At 44.2% G+C, this 22,937-nt stretch overlaps 1 protein-coding gene across 12 annotated transcripts in view; it reads left to right on the forward strand.

The window, feature by feature from the left end:
* Positions 1 to 22,937, forward strand: part of LOC139050899 (neprilysin-1-like) — a 284,773-nt gene that overhangs the window by 233,288 nt on the left and 28,548 nt on the right. For 7 of the 12 annotated variants that reach the window (XM_070527728.1, XM_070527729.1, XM_070527726.1 and 4 more), the window contains 7 exons: positions 2,357 to 2,469; positions 8,757 to 8,789; positions 10,645 to 10,698; positions 13,984 to 14,058; positions 15,616 to 15,777; positions 17,719 to 17,811; positions 20,908 to 21,116. In XM_070527728.1, coding sequence (XP_070383829.1) covers positions 2,439 to 2,469; positions 8,757 to 8,789; positions 10,645 to 10,698; positions 13,984 to 14,058; positions 15,616 to 15,777; positions 17,719 to 17,811; positions 20,908 to 21,116 — 657 coding nt within the window. In that variant the 5' untranslated portion in view covers positions 2,357 to 2,438. The remainder of the gene's footprint in view (positions 1 to 2,356; positions 2,470 to 8,756; positions 8,790 to 10,644; positions 10,699 to 13,983; positions 14,059 to 15,615; positions 15,778 to 17,718; positions 17,812 to 20,907; positions 21,117 to 22,937) is intronic. The other 5 variants (XM_070527722.1, XM_070527723.1, XM_070527731.1 and 2 more) reach the window with 5 other exon arrangements.

Consider the following 22,937-nt stretch of genomic DNA (forward strand, 5'->3'; position numbering starts at 1 on the left):
CACTATTTAGTACCTGGCGCCAACGAACCATGAATTAAACAACCGTTTTACAGGGAGAACAGTCGAGTCCTGGCGTCTTTTTATCGCTACAAATCAGTACTTTACAGGGCAAGCAGCTCTTATGCTTGAATTAAGTTATGAATTCTTTTTCTTAACGTGTTTGCCTTCTCCTCTGGCATTCTTTTTTTCAATTACACGGCAACAAACACGTATTTTCGGAACAATAGCTGCATAATAACACACATATACTTAAAGGATTATCAAACCTTTTTCTAGTATGTAGCCTATTACTCTCAAAGCCTTAAATGTGTCATTTAATCAAGTTTACTGTTGTGAGCTCTGTTGAAAAAGTGCTTAGACACTCTAGCCGACTGCTCACGCAAACTCCGTAAAAGTCGTACTCCTAACATACTTGCCTATGCCGGCCATATGCAGGCTGGTAATCTCGCGTAAATCACGTCATAACACTAGTTTTCACATTGTCAAGCATATATTATAAACCCACACCTATCGAACAATGCTTGACGTCGGCCCTGTGGTCCACATTTATATAGCTCATGAGGCGTGTGTTTGCGTTTTGTGTTCTGTTTCCCCATCTAATGAAGTATCATCTCTCTTCGAACTCTCCTCATCAATATTCTGCTGCTGCCATCACAAATTTATAATCGCGACTATCTTCTGGCGCAGCTTGTTTGAAGTCTAATGCATTCTAGCCTGCTTCCTTATTCGTTTGTACTCAGGGCGGCGAAAAGAATTATGTACGTTTCATGCTCAACAAGCTTTACACAAAGGCTTGTCAGGCTTTTCATCTGCTATAATGGCTTCAACGAGCCGTGAAGTTTTGGTTTAGTGAGAGAAGCTTGATACCCTTTGTGTTTAATTGCATCTTTGATTATAGTAGTGCATTAGTAGAGTGTTTTTAATGTGCTCGTGGAAAAAATGTTACTCATCCGATTCTGTACCGCTGGTGGCTAACAAAAAAAAAACATCAGCAGATTTCTTTGTTCATTGCGTTCATTGCGAGTTGATGTCACGACAGGCTGAACACATGATCACAGTCAGCGCAAATCTGAGACTACGCTTTTATTGCGTGTGGAAGTTAAAGAACGGAAAAAAGACTACTGCACCGATACTATTCAATATCGCTACAGCTTAAGAGCCATTAATGCCTTTTGGCATGTATTTTTGTACCACGATAATTATCATGTGTCTTACTTGCATTCACTTGGTTGAAAACTCAGCACTCACTACTTTCTCGTCAAGAATGCTACGTGGCGGGGACATCGCACGCGCCTTTCGTGATGTGGACTTATCGTGCACGCAGCGTCAACACTAGGAAAGGTGTGCAAAATGCGTGAAGATTACTGCTGTGGGACAATGGCATCCTCCAAAAGGTGTAACCTGTCTATAGGTTATATTGCACATTTCTTGAACACTTCGATTGGCATCCGGGGCCGCCTTTGCAGAGCTTGTGATTCGTAGGTGCCATTTGACATTGCCTGGGTGCCTATCTTCGCTCATTATATGGCCGATATCGCTTGCCTGGTGTCTGCGATGACGAACAGTTCTGGCGTTAGATGTGTTATGTGAATACGGGCTCAGGTGTATGGTAAGTAGGACTAACGGGAAGGAACAGGAGGAGTGAATGTACGTTACTGACGTGTTCTAATGTTGCGATCATCCGTTGTTTTCTCCTTCATTTTCGTTTTAACTCGACTTTAGTAAAATTTTGAAACTCATTGTACACTCTAGTAACATGCTACCAGATGAATGCTTCAGTGTCTTCTTAGTATTACAATACATTGGTATACTAGCGTCTGTCAGATAAGCACGCACCTACTCGTAAAATGCTTTCAGAACTCAGTATAGTGCAAACCACGTTTCCATTACCGCGATGCACAGAGCAGAATCACATTAGCGTAATAAGTATTTGCGTCGTTAATAACGAACAAAATTCTTATCGTTAATAAAATGGTTCGCGAGTAGAAAGTTTGGAAAGCCACAATAATATACGAATGGCCCACGGCACCAATCAGTATATGTATATAAATAACAAACACATAACCAATCGTGAGAAATTGAGTAGCTGCATCTGACACGGTGTTCTGCGTGTAAGTAATTTACACATAGGAAACCTGCAGTTCAGAAGCTCGAAGGCGAGCTCACGTAGCACGTGGTCTTGAAGGCAGCAGAATTTGATGACACATGCCACAATCCGTAACGCACGTACGTTGTGTTATCTTCTTCTCATGCTCACGTTATCTTCTTCTCATGCTCAGCTTTCGAGGAATGTTTCATGCTTTTACCGCTCAGGCATGGCGAAAATAACGCTTCGCTGTCAATGCTGTTCCTGCAGTGGTCGGAATACCTGCGCCAAGGCTTGCGTGCTCACCTCGTCGGTGGTTATTGGAGTCATCGGTGTTTGCGCGGTGCTCCTAATGGCCTACAGGGACTCTCGTTTCCTGCTGCGTAAGATTATCAGTTTTGTTTACTTTCATTGCAAAAACTTGGTTGTATATTTCGAAGTGTCTGACTTGTCTAAGCGGAGAACCGCTCATTAAGCTATCTTCATCAACAAGAAAGGTTTAGCTTATTCAGCGTCAAGCTAATCTTGAGAACCACAGGAGTTGTGCGGTAACTCGCAATGTGAAGGTATATTCATTACGTCATGCGTCGCTCAAACGGGTCACGCGAGCTGATAGACATGGATTACGTACACATTGCGCAATACTGTGCGTAGTTTCCTATTGCCCTGCCCTTTTGGTACATTCATGGCTTTGTTTTCGTGAAATAGTGTTTCAGAATAATTTCACATGAACTACACGGAAAAAAACTGCAGCTGAGTGTAACTTTTTCTTCATTCAGCAGTGGGACATGGGACCACTACCTCACAAGCACTGGGAACAAACATAAATGATTGAAATAGCGTTTATGACTAATGCTTTATTCTTTTACACTGTTCCAATAATATCACCACACCACCTCATCCTGTGCCGTTCGTACTTCTTCAATCTAGCCACCCTAGCGCATTGCACATAGCAACACAAGCTTGTATTGGGGCTTTCTTTCTCAGCACAGAAATCCAGAAATCCCTTGAACTGTTTCCTATGTGACAGAAAAATGCAATGAATCATTGTATAACGTTATGCGAAGTAAGTTAACATTGTTACCTCTGGTTTATCAAAACTCCTCTGGTTTGTGTATTATAAATTCATAAAAACGTAACAACAAGCACCGATAACAGAAATAGAAGCTCGATGAAAAGATATATCAATTGTCGAGAAGGCTGCAGCCCCTTTTGATTCTTTTAAATCTTTATTTACGCGGTCGGCGTTCGTTGCGAGCGCCAGTATGATTACATAGGGCGGGTAATACTCGTCCCTCTCTAGTTAGGTAATCAAATTTTCATCTAAACGAGGGACTCTATACGACCATCAAGATCAATTATCCAGAAATGTGCAAGCTAGAAATCCACGAGCTCGAAGTCACCCCAGGTTTATTTTTTAGCATTAGGCTGTAATGACATCAAGGCCAGTTTATCCTTCCCTTGTACTTCTCACAGGCTGGTATAAAAAGAACGGTGTTTCTGTAAAGAACAGGGTACTCTATCTAGAATACAAGCAGGATTTTATGATGTATCCTGGCATTCACTTTTATTTTTGAGTTGCGGTTGCAGAAATGAGAAAACTCACATGTGTGGAATTGCAAGAATATATGAAGTTCGTCCATGTTCGAGGCAATATCATTGTCACCAATGCTGAGGAGAAAATACACAGGTAGTTTCGTCATGCTTTGCACCCAGACGCCGGGAGTCATGGTTGAGATTGAAATTAAGCTCGAGATAAAATGGCCTCATATTATTTTGCAGCGCCTTACAGCAGTTTGCAGCATGTCCAAAAGACAACTAAAATACAACTAGTACTATCGGGAGGTTTGGACGAATATGAGAACTGGCATGGCTATGTGGCAGCGTAGATTGGCCTCAGCAAGGTCATGCCAAAATAGACATGTCGCTGTGAAAGAAAGGCGTAAAGGCTTGTTTGACCGGCAGCAACTGTGCATTTCGCGACCGAACTCAAGGGGAACTGACGATCACGGCTCAATCTCAGGCGAGATATATGTAGGAAAGCGGGGAGGCGGCGCGGCAGGGAGGGAGAGGGTCGGCTTTGACTCCACCGACAACTTTGCACGGCCGCTCTCGGTCACGCCCTAGCTCGAGCGCTAATCAACCGAGCGGGGCAAGACCAATCGTCTCATCAATCCCCACCCTTTACCTTCATGCCCCTGCCATCCAATTACTGCGACCGACTCGAGATCCAGCGACTCAACCGCAGGATTTATCCTCCACCTCACAAAAAGCTCAGCACTGAAGATGCCGTAGCTCTCCGACTTATACAGACCAACACATTTCCAAACCTACACAGATACAGTAAAATGTTCCCACATACATATCGCGGCATCTGCCCCTGGTGCGGAGACACACGCCCTACACTCTTTCACATCTCGTGGGGGTGCGAGGGCAAACCTCAACACTTAAAGACTCCTAGCACGTCATTTGAGCGGTGGGAGTTACAGCTGACCGGCGATACCCTGGCGGGACAAGAAGCTCTCGTCCAGCAAGTACGTCGAGCAGCCATGGCCAGTGGAGTCCTGGAATGAGGACACCACCCACTCGACCTCAAGAGCAACCACCTCGATGGTCCGAATAAATGTTTTTTCTCTCTCTCTCTCTCTCGGTCACGCGCGCCGTATCTTGAAATGGATCTGGAGACGGCTCATACCTTTGCGCGCGCTGTTTTCTCGCTGTTCTTACGTTGAAGGGATAGACCGCTAGACCGTTGAAGGGACAGACCGCTTCGCTCGCTGCTGCTGCCTCGCTTGCTCACACCAGCGTTTCGGCAGCGATTGTCCGCGCTCAACGAGCGACATGCATTCATGTTTGCTTGTGTCCTCTGACACCAAGCTTGTTAATTCAGTTAGTAAGCGAGTGTTTCCAAGTTTACACGACCGATAAAACTACTGTCCTTACTTGGTATAGCTGTCTACTGATTTGCTGCCGCAATCCCATGCTCCGCCTTTCTGGCGAAAGGGCGAGTTGCCCTTTAACAGTGAAAGTGAAAGCCGGGAAACGACCACCACGCACATATGTTTTAATAGAGAATGACCCCTTATTAGTGAGCTTCGATTGCTCTCCTAGTGATCATCCTTTTTATGACAGCCACCCTCTGAGCTCTTGCGTGTGGTTCATCCCACCAGGACTGTGCCGTAGGTGTGTACTAAACCAGCAGTAGTTCGCTCTCGCTATCAGAAATAAACTGCTGAACTCCGAACCGATAACTACAAGGCCGACACACTGTCGACGTTGTCTGGGACTCATTTCTCGTATGAAAAGTATTTGAGCTTTATCTTTTTCTTCAGACATAAATTGCAAATCACAAAAGTGTGCAAAACGTTTTTCGTTTCGTGTTATTAACATGCAGGTGATAATGGGGCATCCATAGCAAAAATATGGTAACAGTTCACACAGCTGACTGTTAGCACGATCACGGAAGTTTCGTTTTATTGGAAGTTTTGACTAAATAGTACAATTCGATTTCTTAAGGTTTCTGCGCAATAAATTGCAAGGTAGGTCACGCATGCTAGAAGTAATCTATCACATTCTTCTTAAGCTACAACAAACATTTGTCGAACACTCTTTCGCGCATGAAAACTGTTTCAGTAGCCATGCTTTTATGATAAAAAATGATAAAGGGATCTTACGTTTTCAATTGGTGGGCTGCACCATACACGGAAAGGAGCTCCGGAACGCCTTTAATCATCACATATATACAGGTTTGACGCAGCGTAGCCATAGAGTTTCAAAAGTTTATGCATTTTTTCTTACACACAACAATTACCGACGTTTCCGTTCGAATACAAGCATCATTCATTCCCATTGCTTTTCAGACAGCGGGCTGGAATATATGGCCTTTTAAATGACACCAAACATGTACACAGTTTGATCACGAACTTGAGTATAGAACGGGACACAACTATAGCATATCGAGAGGAAATTTCACGGCGTAGTAGATCACTTTGACTGCATTCACTTGTAACATATCCATTGAAGAAAGACACAGCAGACGTTCGTACTATCCAAATAACGCATGGAATTCTTTTTTTCCGAACCGTTGCCACCAGAAACGCGTCGGGATTCTGCTCGACTCGTCGCGATGTAACTGGCCCAACAGAAGCCACTGTCACAGTGTCACTGTGCATGAGAATCACATACTTGCGTCATTTCGGGCATCATTTTGTTGCGGCGTGCGTAAACCTGCCAAAACCGCACTCTAGTTTTACTCGGACATGGCGTAGCACCTTCGCCGTGTTATTTTATTTAAGGACCGTGCCGCAGAAGAAGCCTATGAATGCAGCTACAGTGGCGGTCGACTGCCTCACGACATATACCTTTATGTCGCTACCTACCTCCTTTCTCCACTGATAGCACAATTGTATTTTAACGCTTTAACACAATGTATTGTATAGTTTTTATATGTCTGAGTGCTTTGAACCGAGCCGCTTATTTTCGTCCCTATATGCAAGTTTCTGAGCTGAGGTTAGGGCCAATGCTAGTAATCGTCGGCGGTGAATCAACTGTTTAATTTATGACGATGGTACGCCGCTCCATTTGTATACTAAATACCTTTACCATGACCGAATTTTATTGGTAAGTTCTGATTCTCATTTCCTTGCTGTGACTTGGAAAGAGCTTCCTGTAGTGCTCTGGATGTGACGGGAGCGGCAAATCGATTTCACTGAATTGTTGAGGAGTTCTTTGTACGTAAACATAGCCCAGAAGTTGTCATAAAATAAACATATTGCTGATAATGGCTTCTTCGCACCTGCTCTCGTTGTATACATGAAAAAAAATGGTATAGAGCTACTGCCAAGTTCCTTAGGTTTCATTTTTTGTCCAAGACTCTTGGTCATAAAATCACCGTAGGAGGCCTTGGTACTGCATTGGGCTGGTCAGGTCGCTCATTGGCTTCAGCCAGCACTTCATAACCATAGTTTGTGTTTTGGCCTCCAGTACCTTTCAAGCAACAACACTGCTCAACATTCACGCAAGTTTTTGTGAGCTCAAAAAGAAACAACGTGTGGTGCATACAAGATATTCGTGCACACGAATATTTGGTTTTGTCGGATGATTCCAACGGGGGTTTATTGCGGGGACTATAGACCGATAGGCAAACGTTCACAGCCAGTACTTGTTCAAGCTGCTAAAACCTGAGATGATTTTGTTACTCAGCGTATACTGTTTTATTCTAAACGCATTTGGCAACAAAACGCACTTGCGACATACGACGGTTAATGTACAGCAAAATGCGTGATTATTGAGACTTTTCGCGTGTATTGTATTAAACGCAAGCAAGCTGGGCGTTTTGCCTGATGGGTGGAGGCGTAAACGTTAGCGGCCTACACAGTCCAGCCACTTGCTGGCGCAGTGCTCAACCAGACAAACACAAAGCTAATCTTGCTGTAACCAAGTGTAAAACACTGGAAACATTTAAAAAGATGGCGTGTTAAATATTATGCTACTGCCAAGAATTTACCTCACCAGAACCACATAATACATTTTGTAACTGCTATATTAGCTCTGTTTTTGTCTGCTAGAGCTCTACGCCCTGCAGACTACTGACATTTGCGCCACTGCCCATACAGCAAAACGCCCAGTCCATCGGCATTTACCGGAGTACCAAACACGATAAAACTGTCTAATTAAGTATGGCGTATGTGTTTCTTTTATTTTTCTATTTAGTGTCATGGTGAAAATAAAAATCTCATAAATCAGATTAAGAAGACAATAAATAACAGAGTGTAAAACATTTTATTGATGCAGCTATGATGAGTAGCAGGTTCGGTGGCTCCATTAAAAAAAAAGCAATCCAAGCTGTAATCTCCGCCAGTACTGCATGGAACAACTTTGTTTTTCAGATGAGTGAGTGGGGTAGGGGTGTTGGGAAAGGCGGGGAAATTTACTCAGCCTAGTGATGTTATGGTTACAGCCACACGACCACCAGGTTATCAGGGCAGCCACGCTTCCTTGCACATAAATGTCGGGGAAAAACAACTCACTTATGCGTTCCCAGACTGCGTAAATGGCTACCCTGGTTTGCACAGGCACGGTGGTGTTTCCGTCCGGGGCAGATTTTGTCCTATAGCACATCGTTTTTTTTTTTCAAATAGAGCACATGCCGCGCTTTTTTTCTAACAATATCCACTCCTGCAAACCCAATTAAACACCTTCTGCTCTCACTTTCTCAGACCTGAAGCAACAGTTGGGATTAGTCAAACACGAGCGCTGTCGGTCTGCTGAAAATGTCTCTGCAAGGATACTATTTTTTGGAGGCAAATCAACGAGCTCGATTTAATGTATGTGAAAGCCGGCTGTCAAAGCACCGTTACGCAAACTGGTATCTTTGTGTATATTATTTTTTAGTCACTGGACATCGCGTTTTGACGAAAATAACGCTGATATGTGATCAAAACATTCATTTGCATGCAGCGACTTTCCACATATTTGCTCTCACACGTAAGTGTACAAAAGCGAATTCGCCTGCCTGGGCGCGGCTCAGTGGTTCTTGCGTCCAACTTCTGGACGCGAGACCTCGTGTTCGATTTCTGACAAAAGCGTTGTTTTGAAGGACATTTTGTTGTGTATTCCGCGCTCCAACACAAGTTGCTGTTGAAGTAGCAGCGTCTTCTCTTCTTTGCAGGCCCTCGCCATTCCAAACCGAAGATGGACCGAGGTACGTTCGCAGTTGAAATGGGCTTCAGTTAGTTGGATTACATTTGTCCATATCTCTACCATTCGTTTACTACGGCTTTGCTGTTTACTACTGCTACTACGGCCGCACAAAATACTGCCATACTCGTGCTATTGAACTGCTGAATGAACGTGAACGTACGTTTGCGTAGAGCTTATCTCGAGGGTCTTATACGCGCAACGGCCCATGTCCGGTAATGAGGCCAAAACCATCCAATTTAGTCATGTCGTATGTTAATCTCGTGTTCTTGCTTTCAGCCCTAGTCACAGTACACGTAATACGTATTTATGGATGCGAAAGCGTTAAATGACCTATTGCGCGAAAAAAAAAAAAGCTGGCGATGTCGTCTGGCCGTGAAACGGCAGGCAAAAAATCCCATTGGCTGCAACGCCACATCACGGGCACGCCACGACGAAGCATAGTGGGCGAAAGGGAACAACTGCCGCCCCAGTAGAGCGTCAGTCGTTGCGTCAGGCCAGAGAGCCCTTCCGCGATGCTACGTCACCCTCTCTCTCTCTCTCGCTCTCTTGGAAACCTATGTTATCCACGTGTTCTTTACCAAGCAAGCTCTTGCGTGCGTTCTAAATGCGCTTCGGTAAGGCCAAATTAAAACGCGCAAAGCTAGAGGGCAGGCTTTACGACGTCGTGCTACTTAAACCGAACTTTCCATCGCCAAGCCGAGCATAACGAAAGCGGTGACGTCAAAGTCACCGCGGCTTAGTAGGAAATGCCCCCATTAGTCTATGGCAGTCGGGCAAGGTAGCATGACGTCACGGTTCAAAGCACACCGGCCTTGGGCTATCTAGGAGGCGTTGGCCTAGCGTCTCAGCGCGCTCGTTTGCCCGCGAAAGTCGTAACTCAAAGGACTGCTGAGCGGCATCCAGTTGGACGTTAATGCTTCATTCACAACTCATAAAAAGGCTTCAAGTGTCCTCTGATATCTTTTTTTCTGTGGACATTAACGTCCAACTGACGTTAATGCTTCATTCACAACTCATAAAAAGGGTTGAAGTGTCCTCTGATATCTTTTTTTCTGTGGACTATAACACGCAGTAAACATTAAAGGAAAATGGGCCGCTCATCGACTAAAGTTTACGGTGATATCTAATTGCCCACAGTTGTAATTCCACAAAAACGGGGCTACTGCTTGTCGTCCGTCACAAGCAATCACTACCATCACTGCTAACGCTTACGTACTCCAGTCGCTAAACCTGAGCCTAAATTTGCCACCACACGTCTACATGGTACTCTTGTGCAATAATATGGACACAGACAACACATAAAGCCAATCGTTAAATGATATAGAAGGTATGTTTGAGTTATGTAGAGAAATGTTCGCTTCATGGTGTGGGCACCAAAATATCTCCGGCTCTGTTTTTTAAATATCAACTTCTTTCATTTTGATGTGGTTGTAATGCCTATTTTTGCTCAATATCGTCCTAAATATCAAGACGAGACGAGCTTTTCTCATACCCAAGACTTCGTGTGTAAAAAGATCTCTTACACAGTTCTCGTCGTCAAAGGTAGCCAAAGAACTCTCGTTCAACGCTGATTAAAACAAAAACGCTTTTGAAAGGCAGATATCTAATAAAAAAAAACTACAGCTTGCCTAGCGGCAACGTAAGTATATATGGGTTTCTCTAGCAACGTTTTATGTGTGGTAACAAGTCCGTGTTCCTCACGCATCTCAGCTGATTGCTTGCAAACTTATGAGAATTAGTTCGATAATCTTGGAATACGCCTCCAAGTAAACTATGTGCCATGTTTTATACAGCGCGCACTTACAAATGAATTATTCATGTAAGCTTGTAGCAAGTGAATGCACTTTTTTTCGCAGGTGCTACCTCTCAGTCCTTTCTCAACAATTCGACACAAGAAAGCGTTGTTGCAGGTAAACGCCTTTTTACGCTTAATGAAACCTTTATCGTGCAGCGCTGTCCACTGTTAAACCAAACACGCTAATTTACAGCACTTGCGAATTCATCACACTGGCAGGTAGTCGCCTGGCGTTGCCGCAGGCAACTTGTTGCCGGTAACAATGGCAACATTGTACACACCTGTGCAGTGCATTGACACTTTAAGCCGGCAGGGATATCTTGAGCATCAGCAAAGTGGAAGCCCAAAAATTAGAAGGTATCATTTCACTGTGAACCACACTCTACGTCCTATGCATTCGTGGAAGAATGATAGAATTAGGAGGCAGCACTGCACAACAAGACTGAAGGAAAACGCGTGGTAGGTTTTAGTGCTCTTGCTCTGCCGGCAGAGCTGCGGCAGGGCAGCCTATCAAGTGCACGCCAGTTAAAAACTACCGGGGTCCAAACATTCTCAACAAATACGCGGAGCCTCGGAGGTATCGTGTTGGGCCGATGTTGTGAGAAAGAAAGTGAAGCGAATGGCTTCACGGAGTGTTAGCTTTCCAAGGCTGGCTGCGGGACGTATTGCTCTATCCCAGTTTACTTAATGTCACCATGTATGCATCCCATCTCCAGATGTCTTAGAATAGATAATGTTGAAAAAGCCAGAGCCACTTCTTTTTGTCGTTTTCCTCTATCCTTCAATGTAGGAATGTCTGAGATTTCATCCGCATCTTGGGAGCTTCCTCTAGCAGCCGAGCCCTAGTGCCGGCTTCAGTAGGTCAGTTGTAGTTAGGCTGCCAACGCAACTTTTACCTTTGGTTTCTCAAAGAAATTAGGCAACTGATCCGGGGCCCTGCATCAACTTAGAGGGGAAATTGAGTCACTTGTCGTTGGAGGACATAACGGTCTCTTCAACTTTCACATTATACTTCGTAGTTAATAAGTTGTCATTAGGCGAGCTGTTGCAATGTACGCAGCAAATGTTAATGCGCTTACACTTGTGAAAACTAAAACTAATGCCAGCTATCGAGATAAGCAAGTGTCATTTAGACTGCTGGTACAAAAAAAAGGCAGGGATGCGATCGATAGACCTGGAGTCGCTACAGGCATAGGTAACTATACAACAAAGATACAGATGTTTGAAGACAGAACTATCAAGGAGGGATAGGCGAAATGCGAGACTGTTATGCGTGTATATATGACGCCCGATTAATACGAGCAGGCTAGGTGACTATTTGTCACCGCCCCATTTCTTCGGGTTGCTGTACTCAACGACAGGTCCTCGAGCTTGAGCTGGCTGCGCCACAAATGTACTGGGCATGTGCAGCTTTTCAAGAAACGCCTTTCATGTCAACACATTAGCGAGCCGCGCCATTAATGCACCAAACATGTGCCGTTAATTAATGAACCTCTCGCCAACTTACCCGCCGTGGTTGCTCAGTGGCTATGGTGTTGGGCTGCTGAGCACGAGGTCGCGGGATCGAATCCCGGCCACGGCGGCCGCATTTCGATGGGGGCGAAATGCGAAAACACCCGTGTGCTTAGATTTAGGTGCACGTTAAAGAACCCCAGGTGGTCAAAATTTCCTGATTCCTCCACTACTGCATGCCTCATAATCAGAAAGTGGTTTTGGCACGTAAAACCCCAAATACTATTATTATTATTATCTCGCCAACTTGGGTGGCTCAGTACGTGCCACTTGGTTTGTGGCAAGCGAGGGAACAATTCTCAGCGTTCGCCGGCGCCGGCGCTCCCCGCTTCTCATCTCAGAGGCCAGGCGCGGACTTCTCGGCAGCACGACTAGATGGCGCAGCGTGTCTAGTAAGGAGCGAGAGAGACAGGAGCGTGGTTCCTGCATGACGTGTTTCTCGGCGTTCGCACACGCCACCGCGCGATGCAATTCGGAGGCCCCACGTACGCTTCGAGGCAACGTCGATAGAATGCGCCGGGGTTTTTTAGGGAAGCACAAAGAGGAGTCCCGCTACAGTACACGCCTCATAACTTGTGTCGATGGTGTCAATACGTTCTGTCGATATACTGATTCAATAGTACCCGCATTACCGCCGACTGTTATCGTGAAATAGTTTCTCCCGAGTTTTTTTAAAGGTGCGAAAATTTAACCCTATTCATTTGTTAATGTGAATACTGGTATTTCGTTTCTTTTGTGTGCATTAATGCTGTATAATTCGAGCCCGGGTTTAGGATATTCTTGGTATCATATTCCACTCCCGCTTCGGCCAATCTAGCCTACAGCATTGTGAAGAAAGGAATAATAACAAACCACGACGGCCAGGTGTGACAGCAACATGCGGTTACAGCACTCACATGATGCAACTCAGATAATAACAAGTACAATAACTATCACCTCGTACCCTCCCCTTTTGTTTGTATTTGGCCCTAAGTGGCCATAAATCTTACGATGTGAAATTGTTCAAGGTGGTAAATGCATACGTTGGAATAAACGACCGCAGTTACACTGCATGTTGACTGAAAATGTGCGCAGAGCGCTCGGCAACGCACACAAATATGTGTCGCTCTGAATATAACCTACCGGGAATCAAGCATACTGGACCGAGCCAGCCAAATGCAGGATGACGGGTTCGGCCTTCATTTCGGCAGATAAGGCGAAGCTTCATTACGGGGAAACAGTGCGAAAATGAAGTGACCAGAAAGAAAAGCTGGAGCAATCTTTCTTTGTTGTCACGTTATTTTGTGCACTGTTTCCAGTAATGAAGTCATATGAACAAGCTCAAGTTCAGAACCTTTTAAAGTAAACGGCGAAGCGGAAGCCGACATTACGGAGAGTTGGCGTACGGTGGCCTGCTGGATGACGTGATGGTGTCTCCTTCCTTGTTTACTTCCGTCTTCCACGGCATACTACACCCTTTTCTGCTATCTTCTACCCTCTCCACGTGCACTGACGATGCCATATATCGGGCACCTCCTAACCACGTGACATGTGACGCTCCTTTCACGTCACTCCTGCGACTATATTCTTCCGCGCTCGGCTCAGCACCAGCTCACTCGAAAGTGAGGAGTTTATCGTTGATAGACATGCGAAAATCTCAGCGTGTCCTGCTATATGAAGCTTCGTACAAACGTCGTTTGAGGCAGTGCCGGCACTGGGATTGAATCCCGGCCACGGCGGCCGCATTTAGATGGGGGCGAAATGCGAAAACACCCGTGTACTTAGATTTAGGTGCACGTCAAAGAACCCCAGGTGGTCGAAATTTTCTGAGTCCTCTACTACGGCATGCCTCATATTCAGAATGTGGTTTTTTGGCACGTAAAACTCCATAACTTTTTTTTTCTTACAGCAGGAACAAAAGATGGCCGAGGAGTCAGCATCGCCGATAATAGCAACTGCACCAACCAGTTGTGCCTACCGGAAGGTGATTTTTCTCGCTATGCAATAATGAGACCTGCTTTGTATGTGCCCTCTCTCCTGTAAAAAAATACCCTTACTACATCGTGCGCTATTACTGGTATAATCCCTAATTGCAGACAAAAGACAGACACTACGTCAGTTCCTGTAAAAATACGTATTCTTCCAGAACTGCTGTCCGTTGATTTGACAGTAAGAGGTTGGTCGTTGTGTGTTTTGCTATGCGCTAAATATCGAGCCGAAGCCCAAGTGCTAGCACGTCAGTGTGACCTCCCGGATTAAAAAAAAGTTCATCTTTGTATTTGTTCTTTTGCAGCTGAGTAAAGAATTCTTCAATGTTTACATGCTGTGTCGAAACGTAGATCTTTCCCGATTCGGCTAGCTCTCGTCTTCCGGTTTAATTTAGACAAACTTCACTTACCCCACAAATTTTACAGCGTAAGAAAGCATGAGAACATAATGATAAAAGCGACATATCCATGCACAGTTATTAGGCGTCTCTTCTAACACGAAACGCGTTTAAAGAAAAGTAAGTATACCTTGTTAACAACCTCCTCCACCAGGCTGCGCAGTTTTTCTGTTCTTACAATAGAGTAATTAGGACTGATTACATAAGAAACTTTCTGATTCTTTAGTTTACGGCCGCAATGTCAATGTAAGCTTTGAAGAGCCCAATTGAAAACACGACTTGACGTTTTTTTAGACCCGTTACCGTTTGCATATATAGCTCCTTTTTCCGTGCTGAAAAGAAAGCTCGTGGAACCATGAAAAAGCTGCCACTTGCCACCGCCTGCACACCATAGCGGCTTTCCTTTAAGCACAGAGAAAGATCAACGGAAAGAGTCAAGCATCGAAAAAAAAGAACAAATAAAAGCGATATTTTCAAAGGATTTTCGCAAACATTGAATTGACGTTTTGTCTGAAGGCACCATTAAATGGTTTAAATATTTAGTAATAATTACGCAATTGAGACTAACTAACGCCCAATGTATCAATTATCCACTCTGAGTTTGATGCCTCAATTTTTTTTCACAGGAAGATAATCCATAACTTATTGTGGTGCTTTTAATGAGTAGCAGCGAGTTTCAAATTGTAAATAGTCCTGAAAACCTATTCATAAATACGTAACTACTGTGTTAATTACGTTAGGACTCATAACGTTTCACTGATTATTTTGTACAATTGTACTGTCCGTAGGCAGAAAGAAATTTGAGCCAGCTTTCCTTAATAACCTACTTGACGTAGTAGTTCTGCGGAAACCCGCAAGGTGGAGAGAAGTAATGAATAAAGGAAAAGCAAGAGTTTGACGTACTAGTTCTGCGGAAACCCGCAAGGTGGAGAGAAGAGGTGGATGTCTTCTTTTTCCCTTTATTCAATAACCTACTTGCGCAACATGTATTTCAGCATTGCAATGATTGACACAAAAGAAGAAAGGGAGGGGCTTCTAAAGAGGTTTCTAACAACATCTAGTTGTTCTCCTCCGTGCAGGAGGCATCGCGCTTTTATTTTAAGCATGGCCCTTAGCATAACTCTGGGACACCTCGTGTATTTCACCGCTCCACAGCGAGCTACCTCGTCTCCCGGCTGAACCTGAGCGTGGGCCAGTGCGACGACTTCTACCGCTTCGTGTGCTCGGACCGATGGTTCACGCACGAGTCTCAGGAACTGCCGTTCCGCTTCTCCAGCGTGCAGCACGTGTACGACACGCTGCAACGTTACGCGAAAGGTACGGGCGCGGGGAGGCTCGGAAGTACGACGCTGTTCTCGCTTGGGCGCATCTAATTGCACGCTATGGATTTTCGGTGGGGTACAAAAAAATATTGCCCGGGCAATGCACCGACTCTTCGGAAAAATAACGCGACCTGTGTTTCTTTTTTTTTTCGTAAATATAAAAAAAGAAGTATATTGTGCTTGCAGCAGCTTTTGTGTTGCTCGAAATTCGCAAAAAAGATCATTGCCTTTTACGTTCAGATCGTTAAAATATTTGGCATTGTAAACTTGCCGGGTTTATCAAGTACAAAAAGCGAAGTTTGAGTTCGACTGCACATTACGTCATGTGCACATAGTAACACACAACCTGTAATTGAAGTCTATCCGGGACGTCATATATATACTTTGACGTAATGCACTCGACAAAATCGACCAGGTGACGTCATAGTCGTAATGGTATAGGCAGCACTTGCGGCAAGCGGTGCAGGCTCGGGCGAGGGTGAATTCTCTCTTTTTTTTCCTGAGGAGCCAAGCAAGAAACTGAGCCACGTCATATATGAAACAGTCCACACCATAAAATACAAACTTGCGGCGAATATTGAGCAAATGCAAAACAGTTGCAAGCGCAAAAAATTGACAATCAGTTAATATCCTTATGTGAGTTCAATGGGAAAGCTTTAGGACTTGAATAAGTTATCACCTTAAGTGAAGCTGCTCCCTAATTCACATTAATCCACCCTGCTGTAATTCGTATAAACCTTGGCCCAACTTAATTCACTTCAATCAACCTTAATTCAGCTTAATCTACCTTGCTCTAATGCGTATCACCCTTAATCCAGCTTAATCCACTTTAATCCACCTTAATCTAATTTTGGGAGTGTACCATGACATCCGTCAGACGCCGTGGCCCACTCCCCTAATGTCCATAGCTGTGCAGCTTGGAATTTCGCAGTGCGAGCCGCGGCAGGTCCACAGCCAGGAACATGACGTCATCATTTGGTCACGTGGATTTTTTTGCCAGCGGATGTTAAGGCCGGACGCACGCGGAATCTTTTTTCGCTTCGTGGGGCATATAAGGGTTCCGCCTTAAAACGTATTTGCAAGATTTTTATGAGAAAACACATGTCATGTACTGTACACAGCACAGCGCATGGTCGCTTCAGCGTGTAATCCCTTCTGCACCGGCTTCGTCCTGAACGTTTGATTTCTATAACGAATTTATGAAATCACCATAACGCTGACAAGCCGTAGATTCAGCGCCTTTATCTTCGGCTGGGGTGGCAGCCACAGGCCATACGGTGTGTAGCATGTTGCGACATTTATTGTACACTGAGCCACTCAGCCATAAACATGCAAGAGCGTCCTCGTATACAGTATTGTTGTTTGTCATAGCCCGCGTGGCATTACTCCCACACATGAACATACAAATGGACCTCAGAGATTCTAGGCTGGGTAACTTGCCTCGAAAGAGACTTGTTAGAAGTTAGATTTTATACCTTAACTCGTACGGTGCTTTACACCGGAATCTGCCTGTGACGATAACTGTTAACGCAACGCATGCCGCCACACATTGATCACCTAAGCCTACACTTTCGCCGCTTCTGGTGTACGCCCTTCAGAGTTACAACAAAATCTTAATTTTTAATTCGACCTTCTTTAGTATGTTCGGTTTTGCTATTGAAACCACGATATGTTAGAGATACACGACGAAAGATAGGATTCTAGAGAACTTGTTATTGGGCTAGTTGGTGTCTAAGCTCGCTAAACATGTTGTTTCTGGCGCTAAGTAGGGAACGTGATAAAAGGGGGACTGGTAAGGTCCTGCTGTGTCTTTTACCCGTCTCCTTTTTTTTTTCACGTTCCGTACTTGGTGCCACAAACAGCACGTTTAGCAAGCTTAGGATTCTACAATTGCAGCATTGAAAGCATTTTCCTTTGTCCTTCATTTCTGGGCTAGACGGGCTGCTCAACCTCGTGAACATCGAAAAGCTTGATGCCTCTTCGGCCTTGGTCAAAACACTGGTGTTCGTCGAAAACTGCACCTCTTCAGGTAATAGAACTTTTGCTCCAAATAGGTGGTCAGACATGTTTGTAGGTATATTACGGCACGAGAAAATAAGGACCAAGGGCGCATCTTGTAGATGTGTGTTCTTTGTCATCGTTTACTTTTCGCGCCTTAATTCATCTACCAGTCTTCGACTACACATGAGACTGAAAATGTGGCCGACAGCAATGGCATTTGTTTGGTTTGACAATTCCTGCGACGTCTTTGCTTATAATTCCAATTGCTTAAAGCAAGCAATTCACCTCCTCCATAGGTGAGATTAATGTATATAGCCGTAGCGAGGAATTCTATGCTTCTATGTGATATAGAGCAAGCACGTGAAATTCCTAATCATAATATTTCGCATGTACTTACGAAGCCGGCTCTACAGAGATATTGTATTTTAGTGACGCTGCTTTTTTCTTTTAATGCATAAGCATTCTTTGGCTTGTACCCCAGCAATATCTCTTGGTTCCATTAGGCGTATTATCCTCAAATTATATGCGTAATCGGACAAGTTAACACATCTAGTCTTTGTGGTAGTGTAATAGTAGATGGTCGGCAGTGTTAGAAAGAAAATGCTTCTGACCGAGATTCGAGCTATGGACCGCAGCGTTGCAGGCAGATATCTGTGTGAGCCACACCACATTCGTGGTTGTCAGAGTTGATTTGACTTCAGTATACATCCTATCCGGTACAAGTTAATAAGTCATTGAGCAGTTTATATCCATCTCCTCAGTTTCCTACAGTTATGCAGTAATGCGTACGCATACTTTGGCGAGTACCCCAGCGAGATCTCTCCGTGCCGTGACGCCTCACTTATGCAATGTAAGTGCATAATTGGTCAACAGATGCAATCGTTATAATAGTTTAATAGTAGATAATTCGCAACGTTAGAAAAAAATGAAAACTTTTGTCATCGCCATCACCTCTTCGAGGTCGTAACAAAAAAATTTAAAGAACGAAGAGGAAAGCTGTGGTGGCAAAAAAAAAAGCCGGCTATAACCGCGTTTTGGCTGAACTCATGCTAAATATTTGCGAAATAAATACCTAATTTGTTAAGTTAACAGATGCAATCATTATAATAGTGTACTAGTCGATGATTGGTGGCAGCGGGTAAACATGGATAAGCTAGCTAAACAAGCAAGTAAAAACGCAGTAGCAACCGAACCAATGAATGCTTGCGCATTAGTAAACAATTCGCAAAATTTCTGTAGCATTTATTCAGTAGGCTATACTGACGGTGGTACCCTTACAGGAGCATTGTTGATGTGACATTGTAAAAAAAATATCACGAAACATTCCCTTACGTGCGTTACATCACCAGCACGTCACGGGGATTGTAGTACTTTTACGGAAGCACCAGGACAATACTTTTTGGCAGAAATTATTCCCTATACAGCTATAAAGCATAGGCAATCTGAAAGTAGAAGGATAAATTTCCTAGCACCACTAGAAGGAAAGTTTCGTTGTTGTCTACTTGTGACCAAGTGCGACAACCAGTTGCACGTCTTGTGCAGCGTTCGCCTCATGACGTGATATGATGGACTAATTGATTCTTTGATTCATTCTTTCATTCATTGGGTCTAACTGAGTAATGTGGCGCTGGGGCTACAGAGATACCATAGTAAAAGGCTTGGTGGATTACATTTGGCCATAAGTAGTATTACAACAAGCGTTTTCTTGATGTTTAGAATCATGTAGGAGTTTCCTTCGCATAAGTAGCATCGCGGCAGTTCGCACCATGTATTTGCTGCCCACTCGTATAACTCGTCACTCATGCTGCTATCCAAGGAACCTAAGCACATCAATGTCACATCCCTTTCTTATTTCGCTGCTATCCGAAGAACCTATGCCCATTAATGTATCATCCCTTTCTTATTTTGAGTGACCACATGGGCACCCTCCATGTACGCTGGACGTGCAATATTTGTGTTGTCGTATCTCATGTTCCGATAGAGAGTTCACGTACGCAGTTCACATTTTGCAAACTTGACAGTGTCCACTGAAGAAATGAAAAATCCTAATCTGCTTTCCTGCAGTGTGGTTTTCATAATTCGGTATATGCAAGAAATAGTGTGAAATAAAAGTTTAGATGTGCAGAACTATAATTGGAGCCTAAAGGAGCTATTAATACTCGCTTTGTCCGAGTGAGCAAAGTAGCAGCATGCTATTCAGCGTTCCCCATTAACCTCCTCCACGTGAGCAAGAAGGCTGAACATGTTCGCGCCCCCTAAATCTTACGAATGTGTCTAATTTCAGAATTAACCATAGTAAGCTCAGGTTCCAGCTGGGTGCGAATTCCCTTGCTAGTCAGAAAAAAGTACGCCGGCGCCAGTGCCATTGAAATCTTGTTTCTCTAATGTAGAGAGGCGTCCGCGTGTTTCCTCAATTCGCAGCAGTAATTTAAGAGGAGCTCCGGTATCGTATATGCCATGTGTCTCTGTTCTAAGGAATAACTGCCTAACTTTACTGCATGGTGGTTCAGGGCACATATTGGAGCCTGCATCATATTTTTTGATGGGGCAAGAGACACTGCTGGAACTGGATGGACGGTTTCATGTCTAGCTTAGCTAGTGACCGACCGAATGACTGACTGACAAAAAGTTAGTGATTGACTGACTTAACTGGCTTATTGAGTGATTGACTGACTGGCTTAGCCAGTAATCGACAGAATGAATGACTAACTGTATGAATGAATGAATGAATGAATGAATGAATGAATGAATGAATGAATGGCAGGCAGTGAGTGAGTGATTCGCTAACTGGCTTATTGAGTGATGACAAAACGACTGGCATAGCGAGTAATCGACTGAGTTAATGACTGGCTTAGTGACTGGCTGGCCTTACTGACTGACCTGATCTGACTAACCTGACTGACCGACGGGGCTAACTGACTTGACTGACCTGTCTTAAAGGGTGATTAACCTAACGGGTGGCTGGTTTAGTGAAGGACTGACTTGCTGGATGGCCCGAATGCTGAATGATTTACGGAATGAATGACTTGCTTAGGAAGTGGCTTCCCGGCTTACTTGGTGACTGGCTGCTCGTTTATCGACTGCCACCAGGCTTGACTGATTTGTTTAACTGAATGGGTTGCAGCAACCAGGCTGCAGAGCGAGCCGGAGCACTTCGAGGCCGTGATGCGGCGCTTCGGCCTGGGCCTCTTTCCATACACCTCGCGTCCCCTGCGGTCCAGCAACGTCCACTTCGTGCTGGCCACCATGGCCAGGGAGCTCGGCCTGTTCCCCATTTTCGCCGTTGCCGTACTGCCTGCAAGCAAAAGAAAGAAAAGGCACCACACCATTCTGGTAATAATAATAATAATAATAATAATATATGTAATAATAATATGTGTAATAATAATACTATCTTTATTATAAACAATAGAAGCACGCATGCAGCCATCTTGAAGCCACGCAGAGCTTGTGGGGCAACTACACGGCAGTGCAGTGCATCAGGCTATTTATTGTTAAACTATAGTATTGGTTAAACTAAATATTGTTAAACTTCAGTATGACTAGAGTGATGTTCACTGTGGGCATGCATGTAACCAGTGTGTGTTGTTGTAATGCATTACTGTAACCTCTTATTTCCTACATTTGTTTGCATATTTGAGTGTTTTGTAAACGTTTCACATATTATATTGCCCTCCTGCTATGCTCTCAACTAAGAGCAGTAGTATTGAAAAAAAGAAATAAAGCACATACCTTGCAACACTTTCAATAGATAAAGGGATAAGACTGCCCGCATACGAGTAAATTCGTATTGACATAAAGCGTATAGCGTTCTCCAACGTCTGAAACAACTAGCCATTCTTTATATGTAGACGAACCGCATTATGTTTATAAAAACAAAACATTCCTTCATCTCGAATATGAAACTTGACAACGTAAGGCTGGCTGACACAATGTAGTGCTATAATTTTCTCACCATCTGTGGTCTCTTAACGTTCATATAAATGCGTCGTACGGCAGTTCTTACATCCCCACCCAACGGAGTGCGGTCACCGAGGGTGGAAATCGAAACTCTGACTGAGCCATGAGTAGTTGAGGATTGCTTAGTTGTGAGTGGGCGCTCGTTCGATCATATGCATTTCTTTGGTGTGATATTGCTGCTTACTGCCGTTTAAGCAGCGATTCATGTTTCAAGGAAGCATGTTTGTCGGAAGAGTTGTACGGCCGCACATTTCGTGGAGGCATCCATGATATAACTGACTCAAACTGCACATTTACATTTTTGCTGTTGCGATTGCTCGTCTAGAGTATCATTCAAGATCTGTCGCAATGTTCTGTGTATACTAGAAAGCTGCAAAAACAATTCTCTTTTAGAAACCTACTCGTAAAGTCGCCTAGTCAAAGAAGTACAAAAGTTGGCAGATGCAATCCAAAAATTTAATCCTAAAACACTAAGAACAGACAAGATAAACTGCCTCAAAGAGACAGTGAACCCTGTTTTTCGGCGATTCATGATGCAAAGACAACGTAAGATGTTATGCCTTGCGTAGTTCTTTTATTTCGGACGCCTTGCTTTCTGCTGTGTTCCAACTTTTAAGTATTTCTAGAAACAACATTTCCCGTGATCTTCTTTATCATTGCTCGTCAAAAGCAGACGTGGCTTAAACAGGAACTTCGCATGAACATGTCACATATAAGCTTACTTCTCTGTGTTGTTTACCGACGATTATGTAATAAGTCACAGACAGCCACCATATAACGCTCGTCAAATTTCGAAAGATGACCCAGGCTGGACACACAGGTGAAGCTGCACATGAGCGACGTTGCTATGACAATCTTAGAGCGCATTACCACACGCATCTGCAGTCGTGGACGCAACGTGCAAACTGAATAGCTACATGGCGTGGAAAGTAATATAGTGAGCGCTGAGATACTTCAGGAGAGCAGCAACCGTGCGACCCTGTTCCACGCATTGACGCTGAACGCGAGTGCTTATTCATTTCTTAACTGCTAGGGACGCGAGGCAGTTTATTATATTTTAAACGCGACATGTCACCGGGAACCTACGGCGAACATCTTCTTTGCCAATTACGGACCTTCTCACTCGTATTCGCTTAAGCTGATGACAGGCTTCTCAATTGCCTTTCTCTCTCCTTTCATGTTGTCCCGCAGCAG

The sequence above is a fragment of the Dermacentor albipictus genome, chromosome 10, assembly GCF_038994185.2.
Source record: "Dermacentor albipictus isolate Rhodes 1998 colony chromosome 10, USDA_Dalb.pri_finalv2, whole genome shotgun sequence".
Taxonomy (NCBI): Eukaryota; Metazoa; Arthropoda; class Arachnida; order Ixodida; family Ixodidae; genus Dermacentor; species Dermacentor albipictus.